The sequence below is a fragment of the Gymnodraco acuticeps genome, unplaced genomic scaffold (assembly GCF_902827175.1).
Source record: "Gymnodraco acuticeps unplaced genomic scaffold, fGymAcu1.1, whole genome shotgun sequence".
Taxonomy (NCBI): domain Eukaryota; kingdom Metazoa; phylum Chordata; class Actinopteri; order Perciformes; family Bathydraconidae; genus Gymnodraco; species Gymnodraco acuticeps.
Genome location: NW_022989796.1, coordinates 160,939 through 173,584, shown reverse-complemented (window position 1 = coordinate 173,584; position 12,646 = coordinate 160,939). Strand labels below are relative to the sequence as shown.

General features: G+C 42.4%; 1 protein-coding gene across 1 annotated transcript in view; it reads right to left on the bottom strand.

The window, feature by feature from the left end:
• LOC117550024 (L-amino-acid oxidase-like) overlaps nt 1–12,278 on the bottom strand; it is a 31,904-nt gene extending 19,626 nt beyond the window's left edge. The window contains exons 1-2 of the mRNA XM_034222300.1: nt 12,102–12,278; nt 10,936–11,067 (exon numbers count right to left, since the gene is read on the bottom strand). Of these exons, the coding sequence (XP_034078191.1) occupies nt 10,936–11,067; nt 12,102–12,278 (309 nt within the window). The remainder of the gene's footprint in view (nt 1–10,935; nt 11,068–12,101) is intronic.
• Nucleotides 12,279–12,646: the final 368 nt, after the last annotated feature.

Genomic DNA, 12,646 nt, shown 5'->3' with positions numbered 1-12,646 from the left:
TGTGTGTGTGTGTGTGTGCAACACGTTCTCACTCCCATCCCGTCACATATTGACGGACGGTCAGGGCCCCTCCCCGTCGCTATGTGACGTACAGGGTACCCCTTGCCCGTCAGGCTTCTATGGGCAGGGCGTCCCATAGACCTTCATTGCGGACAGCGGACCCCTTGACCGTCAGGCTTCTATGGGCAGGGCGTCCCATAGACCTTCATAGACCACGTGATCAACAACAATGGCCGACCTTCGTGTTATTCTCGGTGGAAAAGGCCTATTTTAAGGTTCATTTGGCCAATAAAATGCGTTTTGATGTCATTTTATGCGATTAATATGAGTTGTTATTTCTGATTATTTGTGCAGTACATGTACATGATGTTTAGTTTGCTAGTTATGACGAAGATTACTTCATGAATGTGTACACATTCATGGTTGCTAAGGTGGTTGCTATGGACGCTGCAACAGCTCCCAGACCACGTGATCAACAACAATGGCCGACCTTCGTGTTATTCTCGGTGGAAAAGGCCTATTTTAAGGTTCATTTGGCCATTAAAATGCGTTTTGATGTCATTTTATGCGAGTAATGAGTTTTTATTTCTGATGATTTGTGCAGCACATGGACATGATGTTTAGTTTGCTAGTTATGACGAAGATTACTTCATGAATGTGTACACATTCATGGTTGCTAACGTTTTTTTGGTGGAAATGTGTTTTTTCACAGCAAAGTCACCCCCTGTACTTGGACTTATTGGGAGAATTTAAAGAAAAGAACATCCCAAATATTCATTTAGGTCTTTATTTTAGACCTTTAGTGTTGCCGTCTGTGAGGAAAATAAACGGGGCTCAGAGCCTCGTATTTTTAAAATCTTTTTTTCCTTCTAATTTGTTATTCTTCTCAAAATAGCACACTGTTATTTACTCACCAATAACACACAATTATCCTTGCTTTTATTTATTGGTTTAATTCCATAATCTCGGGATTTTTTGGTATTCGCCAGGAACTGAATTTCAAAATAAAAATAACCGGAAACAGACGTAGGCCTATAAGGGACATTTCGAGCATCATTGCGATTGTCAACATTTTTGAGTTTAGGATGGCCGAAGACACTACACTACCCATAATCCCCAGCTATCGTTTAGGACTACAGTCCCCGTGATTAATCTTCAAGGTCTGGGATTGGATGTTGGAGTGGCAGTGCGCCAAGGTTACGCCGAGCGTCAAACAGCTGTTTGAAATGGAACGAAACCACGCCAGACTATCCAAAACTGGAATCGAACGCCCCCCCAGAACTATACACTACACTATTGTGTTTCGCAAAATGTTCTATGGGACGTCTCTACTGAACGTTTTCCCCACAATTAGAAGTTGCCAGTATTAAACACATTGGTGTTATCAAATGTAAAACATATAATTAATAAATGGGTGAAAATCGCTGTCCATAATGCGCAGCATTAATATATAGCATTAATATATACCCACATGACAGCTCATTGATACTTTGTAATTCTACTCAACTACAATTCAGAGGTTAACCTGGTATTTTTACTCCACTACACTTATTTTAGTTACTTTGCAGATTCTGATTAATGATGTGAAATATAAACAACCCTTAAATCAGACTTTAGTTACACCTGAGTAAAATTCAGGTAAGGTGATTGTCAAGTGCCAACAATCAGGAGAGATATTTGATAGTTGGTGCTTGAGAAGACTAAACATGTATCTGCAATTGACATGAATGGAAACGAGTAATAAAGTATATTAATTTCTCGTTATTCTCTACTAATAGTTAATTAAAGACTGTATATTATGGCTATTTTGCACATCCCTTTCAATATTTTCAAAGGTTTATTGACATATGATATCATATACACAACTACGGTGTAGTTATGCAATCAACAGTTTATCACAAGACATCTATCAATATGTGTGTCCCTCCACCATTAAACTGTCATATTCTGCACATTTCTTATTCTATCTACATAAGAGTATAATTCATATGTATAATATCAGTTAAAATAAGTGCTTCAACATAGTTAACATTGCAGGAAAGCAATATATTAGACGTTAAGTACTTTGTCAGGCTTAATATGTATCTGTAGATAGATACCCCCAACGTTTTTTTCTTATTTAAAAGAAGACCTTAATCTGTTATTTAATGTTTAAATAAAGGTTAATTCGTTTTTCTGTTTTGCACCTCCTCCTATTAATATCTTTGTACATGCTGCACTAAACTGTTTTATTGTAGAGGTCACTTATAGTATCTTCTTGATTTTTTATATTCTATATTTATACTTTTCCCCCTATGAAAGTATGTACTCTTAATATTTTTTTAAACAAATAAAACACGTAAAAACAATAATTCAATAACGTGCTTTAACCACTAGGCGGTGCACACAAGGTACACACAGCCATAATAACTTTGTATTATTAGTGTTGGACACTTGTATGTACAACATCTGAAGATGTGTAGTTTTATTCATGCTTTCACATAATTTTACAGCATATTGCTATACTATTTCAGACTCAGTATTTACATTCTTACATTCAAAATGCAATCCAATTCAAATCAGTAATATCTTTAAAAACTACAAGTCCTTTTATATCAGCTGTGCAGCGTTATGGTGTAAATATAACCTATCTATGAATTATATCAAATGTAAAAGTCTGCCGAATTAGTGTTGATACTGCAAGGAGACGTATTGTGTGAAGAGAAATTGAAGATGTTGTTTAATTGTTGAAATATTTATGATCCACGTCAAGTATTCAGTTTCGGCGGCATTTCTTCAGTTTTTCCAAAGGTCTTCTCATCAGGGCTCTATAAATAAAGAACTACGGCAGATCTGTAATATACAATGGAGCCGAACCGTGTATTACAATGCCGTTATGTGATGACTTTCAAAGAGAAAAGCAAGAGCGCTCGGAATTAAGTATTATTTTATTATTTTAAAATGTTTTCCGGATTTCATATAATATAAACACCAAATCCCAGCATGCATTGCGGCTAAAACATCCAATCAGCGTAGCTGAGGATCTTGGGTAATCGCTCGAAATGCCTACGTCTGTTTCCGGTTATTTTATTTTGAAATTCAGTTCCTGACGGACGCCAAAAAAGCCCGAGATTATGGAATTAAACCAATAAATAAAAGCAAGGATAATTGTGTGTTATTGGTGAGTAAATAACAGTGTGCTATTTTGAAAAGAATAACAAATTAGAAGGAAAAAAAGATTTAAAAAATACGAGGCTCTGAGCCCCATTTATTTTCCTTACAGACGGCAACACTAAAGGTCTAAAATAAAGACCTAAATGAATATTTGGGATGTTCTTGCCTTTAGATTCTCCCAATAAGTCCAAGTACAGAGGGTGACTTTGCTGTGAAAAAACACATTTCCACCAAAAAAACGTGTACACATTCATGAAGTAATCTTCGTCATAACTAGCAAACTAAACATCATGTACATGTACTGCACAAATAATCAGAAATAACAACTCATATTAATCGCATAAAATGACATCAAAACGCATTTTATTGGCCAAATGAACCTTAAAATAGGCCTTTTCCACCGAGAATAACACGAAGGTCGGCCATTGTTGTGGATCACGTGGTCTATGAAGGTCTATGGGACGCCCTGCCCGTAGAAGCCTGACGGGCAAGGGGTACCCTGTACGTCATATAGCGACGGGGAGGGGCCCTGACCGTCCGTCAATATGTGACGGGATGGGAGTGAGAACGTGTGTGTGTGTGTGTGTGTGTGTGTGTGTGTGTGTGTGTGTGTGTGTGTGTGTGTGTGTGTGTGTGTGTGTGTGTGTGTGTGTGTGTGTGTGTGTGTGTGTGTGTGCGTGCGTGTGTATACAGCTTGTCTGCACAAGGTTAAAACTTGTTGGGACAGCAGTGAGAATGGGAGGCACCTGTTATGAGAAACTATTTGTTGCCTAGACTGAACTCAAAGGAAGCTCGACTGGAGAATTTAAAATAAATCAAAACAAATGTACATTAATTAAATACATTTGACATTTAGCTTGAGCTGGCTTTAATTATTTCTTCATGGTATTCAAATTGGGCTCGAGTAGAACCTTTACCCATGTATTCAGCTAGTTCTGAAAGAAGAATCAACATTGTGCATAACAAGAGAAAGCACCATAACACCTCTATCAGCTGACGCCATCAGGCAGGAGCAGGGAGACAAAACACTGAGAGCACAGCAGCCAAGGTTGCAGGCTACTCTGAAAAATATAAATCATATACCGGTTTGTTTAACACCTTTATGTTTACCACATCATTCCAGATTATGTTCTTTCATAGTTTTGATGTCTTCAGTATTAATCTACAATGTGAAAAATAATCTAAATAAATCAAAACTTTCGAATGAGAAGGTGTGTCCACACTTTTGACTGGTACTGTATGTGATCAAAGGTCATGGGGGGGCAGTGTGTGTGTGTGTCTGTGTGTGTGTGTGTGTGTGTGTGTGTGTGTGTGTTGTACATTCCTGCTTTTTTACTTCTTGCACCACAATTCTTTCTTGTTCCAATGAAACTTTCACCCTGTCAGGGTGTGTGACTTCCACAGAACTGATAAAAACACTCACACCCATAAACACACATGATACCAGGACTCATTTGGCTTTTGTTTTGCTCAACTGATCACGAACACTGGATAACTGAAGTCAATACCAGGTTATAAAGCACAGTAGAACAAACACTATACACAGCATATCAGAGAAAGAAAGCTTTTTTATTTTAATAATATACTACAAGTAAAAACTGAACAGTTGTGAACCACATTCAATCCTACTTCATTTCATTTAATTTCAAACCTTTATTTAACCAGATTGGTCCCATTGAGATCATAGATCTCTTTTTCAAGGGAGACATGCAGCATATAGGTTCCACATTACACTACATTACATTGCATTTAGCTGACGCTTTTATCCAAAGCGACTTACAATAAGTACATTCGACCAGGAAGACACAACCTTGAAGAAAACAGAATCATAAAGTACATCAGGTTTCATAGAGCCAAACATTTCAAGTGCTACTCAACTGGCTTTAGGTAAGCCAGTCCTTTATTAGTATAAAAGTGCTTCGTTAATAGTTCTAACGCTAAAGTGGAGTCGAAAGAGATGAGTTTTCAGTTCACATGAAACATAAAATAATAAAGGACATCATACATTATATTTACAGGATACATTTACCTAGTTATAGACATTTACAAGTGGCCATAGTATCAACGAGCATTTCATTTAGCCTAGCTTTAAAAACATGCAGAGGAATGAGATTGCTCAGTTTCAATTCCTGCTGAAGACTGTTCCAAGCAACTGGAGCTGCACATAAAAGCTGTCTTACCTAAGACAGTCCTTGCTCTTGGCACATCTAACAATACTACATCAAGCGATCTCAGACAATAGCTGCTTGCAACTCTCTGTGTTATCAGAGAGCAGATGTAATACGGGAGTTTACCCAACAAAGCTTTATAGATAAACGTGTACCAATGACTGAGCCTCTTTACAGTAAGTGATGGCAAACCTGCCTCGGCATACGTACAGTGATGAGTAAGTGCTTTACAATTTGTGACAAATCTCAGTGCGCTGTGATAGGCGGCATCTAACTTGTTCAGGCAATAGGCAGGTGCATTCATATACATCAGATCACCATAGTCCAGCACAGGTCAAAAGGTCACAGAGCCTTTTCCTGGCTTCAAGCGAGAAACAGGACTTGTTCCTGAAAAAGAAACCTAGCCTAACCCTCAGCTTTTTAAGCAGGTTATTGACCTGAAGTTTAAAAGTAAGACAATCATCAAGCCAGATACCTAGGTATTTATAACAGGTAACCACTTTGAGTACTTGTCCTTGCATAGTAACAATATCCAAAACAGGCTCTGGTGTCTTTTTAGCTTTTGAAAATAGCATTACCTTGGTTTTCTCAACATTTAAATAAGCTTAAGTTCATTAAGCTGAGTCTGAATAATGTTAAAAACAGCCTGTAATTTAACACCAGCCTCCTGAATGGAGGGACCTGCACAGAACATCACGGTATCATCAGCATAAAAATGTAAAGTAGCTTCATCCACATTTTCACCTAAACTGTTGATATGGAGAATAAAAGTGGACCTAAAACAGAACCTTGAGGAACACCATTAGCAATGTTTAACCACTCAGAAGACAGCCCATCAAAGTGAACACATTGGGACCTTTCAGAGAGGTAGTTCACAAACCACCCACTGCATGGCTGGATATGCCGATACTGAGTAGCCTCTGCTTCAAAATGCGATGATCGACGGTATCAAACGCTTTGGAAAGGTCAATAAATAGAGCTGCACAACTCTGCTTATTGTCTAAAATACTCGTAATGTCATTCACCACTTTCATTGTGGCAGTGATGGTGCTGTGTTGCTTTCTGAAGCCTGACTGATGTTCAGACAGGATGTCATTGTTACATAAAAACTCCTTTACCTGTTCACTCACTAGGCGTTCAAGAACCTTAGCCAGAACTGACCATTTAGAGATTGGCCTATAGTTATTTAATAAGGTGACCTCCCCTCCTTTTAGCAAAGGCAGGACATACGCTGACTTCCATACTTTTGGAATTGCATTTGTGCTGAGGGAGAGGTTAAAAAGAGTAGTAAGAGGAAGAGCAATACAATCTGCAGCTATCTTTAAAAAGAAAGGTTCTACGTTGTCCGGGCCAGCCGGTTTCTTAGGATCTAACTTGGTTAAAGCTTCACGAACAACATTAACAGTAAAAGGGGTAAAACTAAAAGGGTTTTCCAACACACGTTTTTCAGAGTCACAGACTGTAGTGTTCACAGAAGAAGAGTTAGTGACAGAATGAAACAGAGAACCACAGGATCAATGATTTCCATAAAACCAAGATACAAATAAGACCATGCGGTTTCCACATCAGCACACAGATCGATTTTACCCCAATCAAACCCAAACAGATCATGCACAAAACCCTGCTCAACAAAATGTTTTATGTCTCTCTTAATGATAATGCGAGGTTTAACCTTTTGGACCTTAGTGTCCCTAATTGTGGCTACAACACAGTGATCACTCACATCATTCGCAAATACTCCCACAGATGAGTATTTATGGGGAACATTAGTTAAAATGAGATCAATTAGGGAGGATTTATTTGGGGACTTAATGTTTGGGCGAGTAGGACTGTCAACAATCTGAGTAACATTCAAAGAGATACAAAGGTTTTTAAAATCCTCTGACACTGCAGTTAACCAGTCCCAGTTCAAATCTCCAAGTAGCACTATTTCCTTGTAGTCTAGTTGCGATAAAAGATTTGCTAGTGAAGACAAGGAGTCTTTGACAGCTGAGGGGGGTCTGTAGCAACTCACTACCATGACCTGTTGACCCTTTGCCACTTCTATATTTATGGCTACAAATTCAAATTGCTTACTGATCGATTTGGAAACTAATGTGGTTACACTGAACTTATTCTTAACATAAATGGCAACGCCACCACCTTTATTAGGCCGGTCGGTACGATACACATTAAAACCATTTAAGGCAATGTCAGAGGCCAAAATAGATTTATTTAGCCACGTCTCTGATAAGACAATGACGTCAGCGTCAGTCGAGCTCGCCCAAATGCGGACAAAATCTAGTTTACCTAACAGACTGCGCACATTCAAGTGGATGAAACCCAACCCAGACCTAGCTTTAAAATCAGCAGGAGTAGCGATCTGACTACTACTACTGGGCGGACCAGGATTAGGTTGTACATTTCCTGACAGTAATAACAACAAAACCAGGCATCTTTTCCTCTTAAACGACACACATACATTGTCATCTAATTTAGAAACACCGGAAAAGTCTGCGAGAGTGTGATTAGAGCTTAAGAAGCAGTCCTGAAGAACCATCATCGCAGGAAAACAAAAAAGACAAACATATTTTGTCGAGCAGATTGACTGTGACAAGGCAACCGGTAATTGTTTGAGCAACACATCCGAACCTTTGCAGGGGATGCCCACTGCGGGTGGCAGAACAGACCTGAATCCAGTAGTCTTCTCAGAATGACTAGAGATCTTCTCATAGTCCAAAATAGTTAACAGGCACAGCAGAATCCCGATATGGGCCATTTTCCCAGACCAGCACACAGTATCCGCGATGTTCCTGGAGCAAAATCAGCACAGCAGCAAAGGACAGGCGAAAACAGCAGCGTGGAATCGCTCCGGTCCCTCCGTGGTATCCCCGGGGTGAAAGCAGGCCTCTGCAACAGCAGAACCAGGACAGGTGGAAAGCAGGCCCCAGCGGTGGTAAAATCCTCCTCCGTACAGCAGCACACGCCCGATGGAAGCAGGCCAAGCCCGAAGCGTGGATCCACTCCGTCTCTCTGCGACGACTCCGGGGTAAAAACCTCTCCAGTACAGCCGTATTCTACAGGTGGGAGCAGGCCTCCGTAGATCGCAGATCGCAGGCAGCAAACAGGTGGAGCCGCTCCGTCTCTTCGCGACGAGCAGGCCTCCGTAAATCGCAGATCGCATGCAGCAACAGGTGGAGCCGCTCTGTCTCTTCGCGACGAGCAGGGCCTCCGTAGATCGCAGATCGCATGCAGCAACAGGTGGAGCCGCTCTGTCTCTTCGCGACGAGCAGGCCTCCGTAAATCGCAGATCGCATGCAGCAACAGGTGGAGCCGCTCTGTCTCTTCGCGACGAGCAGGCCTCCGTAGATCGCAGATCGCATGCAGCAACAGGTGGAGCCGCTCCGTCTCTTCACGACGTCTCCGGAGGAAAAACACCTTAGTACAGCCGTACTCGACAGGTGGGAGTAGGCCTCCGCAGATCGCAGACAACTAAAACTACTACTTGTATAAGCAGGGATGGCTAAAAGTTTGTAAGCAGGAGAGCTAGATGCTGCTAGATGCTAACATATGCTAACAGATGCTAACAGGTAAGTGCGAGCCTTACGAGCCTGTAGAAATTGCGACTGCCTTCTTCGCCGTCGAGCCCGGCCCCCTGACTCTTCCTACCGCTGCCTTCGCCCAATTTAGAGACAATGGACGTCCATTCGGGAGACGTCTGACAGTGGTGCGGTTACCCGAAGTGACAGACCTAATTTTACCTCTATTTAGAGGCAATGTACGTCCACTCTCGGGAGAGAGACCTCCAGCATGTGTCCCTGAAATGGGGAATCAGGTTATTTCACACCTCCAGGAGAGAGACCAGTAATTGCACCTCTCTGTAGCCCTTCAAAGAGCCCCAAAGGACGGACTATTGACCTCCAGCATGTGTCCCTGACATGGACACCTCCATAACCTTGCACACCGTGAGTCTCCGGGCCCCCGGACTTAAGCACTCCGCCACGGACTAAACCCAGATGATCACACCCTACAGAACCTCATGCCCCTGGTAACACTTAAAGGTGGTGGATTTTGTGGTGCTTTTCTGTCAGCCCATCACCATCCATCGGCCTTACTCACGGCACCACCACCCCTTCTGTGGAGGATATTCTCATGCTCCTGGCAACCCTTTAAATAGTCTGATACTACCAGGGCTCATCACTGCACTTTACAAGCCAGAAATAATGTTTAAATGGTCGGGAAAAGTGTTTTTAAACGTCTAGAAGAGAGTTTTAGCCTGTCATTTTGCAAGATATTATTTAACATTGAAGCTCTCCTGGAAATGGACAGAATATGTCAATTTCCAGGAGAGGTTCAATGTTAAATCATATCGTGCAAAATGACAGGCTAAAACCCAGGAATAAGTGTTTGAAAGGCGGGGGAAAGTGGTTTAAAATAGTCTGATACCTCCAGGGCGCATCACCGCATTTTACAAGCCAGGGAAGGTGTCTGAATCCTGGGTAAACTTTGTTTAAATAGTCTGATACCTGGCACTGTATCAACCCCTGGGAATCTTCAAGGTTATATCAATGTTTTTTTATTTATTTAATTATCACATGATTTTTACAAAAACAGTATACACAATATGCATAATAAACATAATAAAAACATGATTAGCGGGGGCCCGGGGGCCATATTAGCCGTCTAACTTGTACGGTGCACCGGGAAAAAAGGCTGAGTCCACGGCCCCTACCCCCACATCACGAGTATCAACCGGCCCTGAAGAAGAGGTATCGCTGCTATCCGCCCCTGAGTCCTCTTCGGAGGTATCTGACGTAAGGCAGGTAGAGTCCCATCAAACTCCCCTTGCATTCCTCCAGAGACCAGTTCAAAAACTTAAAGTTTAGTAAGAACCATGATTGGGGGTCTCCAGGCAACAATTGTATCTGAGCCAAAGCACTCATGTAGCGGATTAATTCATCCAGGAAATCACACAGTCGTTTTTTTCTAAGTGCTCTCAAAAACTGGGTTTCCGATTTCGTGCAGATGGTAGCTTGGAAAACATGAATGCATTTTTTTTTGACGGAGGAAGGGAGGTCTCGATTCCCCTCTCCGTTGTAAAATGCAACGGGGGAGGGAAAAAGTGTCCGGGGCTTCCGCCCAAAGCCCCGAAGACTTGAGCTTTTTGGAGCCCCTCCTCTGCTGGCACTGTCATTTTTCGAGAATTTTTTTTAAACTTTATTTTTGATTATTTTAAGATATAATTGACCGTTTTCTTTACTTTTTTCGGCTTTCCACGGATGGGGGCGCATGGCAGGCCACCTATGAGCTCCAAAATTAAGCCTGGAACCTCCAGGAATTGTGGGCTAAGCTCCATAAACTGACAAAGTCACCCATAAATGTCACTTTAATAGCCCAAAAATATATAATACAAATACATTTAAATAGTAAAAAGTACAATTGTGCTCCTAATTACCCGGAATTTGATTTATATAGCCCCATGATAGTGAATCAACAATCCTTTTCATGGAAAAAAGTGTTAAAACCCCTGATTAATATGTTTGTAATGCTGGCAGCAGGTTCACTGCTGTTAGCAGGGTCTCACACTCAAAGGCACCTAGGCAGAGCTCCAGGGTGATGTACAAGGCTTTCATACCCAGTAATTAGTGTTGGAAAGCTGGGGAAAGTGCTGTGAATACAGGGAGAGAGCAGCCAGAGAGAAGCGGGCTCTGAGAGCCACAGAGCACACCCAGAGATCTCCTTGCAGCGCATGGCTCTTGTACCCAGACTGCACCCAGAGAACAGGCTGCTTCACAGCACTTTGCAAGCCAGGAAAAGTGATTGAATCCTGGGTATACATGTTTTAAATAGTCTGATACCTCCAGGGTGCATCACCACATTTTACAAGCCAGGGAAGGTGCCTGAATCATGGGTAAACATTGTTTAATTGTTTAAGTGTTTTTAAATGTGTGAAAACAGTGTTTTGTCACTTTCAAAACTCTCCTGTAATTGACCGGAGAAATTGGGTCGATGTTGTATTCAATCTGACCGTTAATATTCCAGTGAGACGAAGTACGTACAATGACCGGAGTGATCCCATATTAATTTTGGCCCAAAACCGGAGCATTCCCTCACCCTCATGCTCGGCCCCCTGAGTTCGCCCGCTGTGGCCTTCGCCCCACCGTGGACTCTGCCTTGCCCCCGGGTCGTCCGCCCGAGTCCCCCTTTTTGAACTCTGCCTTGCCCCCGGGCCGTCCGCCCGAGACCCCATCCTTGAACTCTGCCTTGCCCCCGGGCCGTCCGCCCGAGACCCCATCCTTGAACTCTGCCTTGCCCCCGGGCCGTCCGCCCGAGACCCCTTCCGGGTCCTCCGCTGTGCCCCTGGGCTATCAGCTCCAGAAAGAAGGTTCAGCAATTATTGGGGTTTGCTAACTTTTACAGACGTTTCATACGCAATTTCAGTGCCATTGCCTCTCCTCTCCATGCCCTTACCTCTCCCCATGTTCAGTTTGTGTGGAATCCACAGGCAGAAAATGCCTTCATGGAGCTGAAGAGGAGGTTCACCACAGCTCCTATCCTGACTGTACCTGATCCCAACCAACAGTTTGTGGTGGAAGTAGACGCCTCTAACGATGGCATACATTTACCATGCTTGTTAAATTGTGTTTAAAAAAAATCACACAGGCCAGAACTTTACTTTGTGCTGTGCTTGCTCTTATTGTTTTGTTCAGCCTACACAAGAACCAGCTCTTCTGAATAGCCTAACTGATCTACTTAAGAAGACATTTATTTGATGAACTGCAAAACTAATGGCATTCTTACCGAAAAGAACGGGACAAAATAATCCGGCTCGGAGCACAGATGGCGGCAGCGGCCAATAATCTGGGTGTGTTTGGCGTGTCGCTGATTACTCCTCAGCAGGACGCTCCCGCCTCCCTGTCTCAGGACCGGAGCGATTATTTGGACCGCAGCATTGGACAGATGAACAATCTGATCCATGGTGTAGCCGCCGCAGCTGGCCGTGTGATGTCCCTGGCCACAGTGGGATCACGTCACGTTTGGTTGGGACTCACGGCTATTTCCAGAAAAGATCGTGATGATCTCCTTGGGGCCCCCGTATCCATGGAAGGGCTCTTTGGCGTCGTCACAACAATAGCTGGGGATTGTGGGTAGTGTAGTCTCTTTGGCGCTCCACATTTCAGAGAAAACAAGTTGTTTCTCAGAATTGAAGGGGAAAAACACAAAAGCATTGCACACAATTTAAACCTATCAATGTGGTTTAATTAACAAAGGTAATCTGGTGTTTTTGAGTTGATGAGTAGTGGAGATATCACTGTCAAATCAATCGACAGTAAGGGGAATATTTA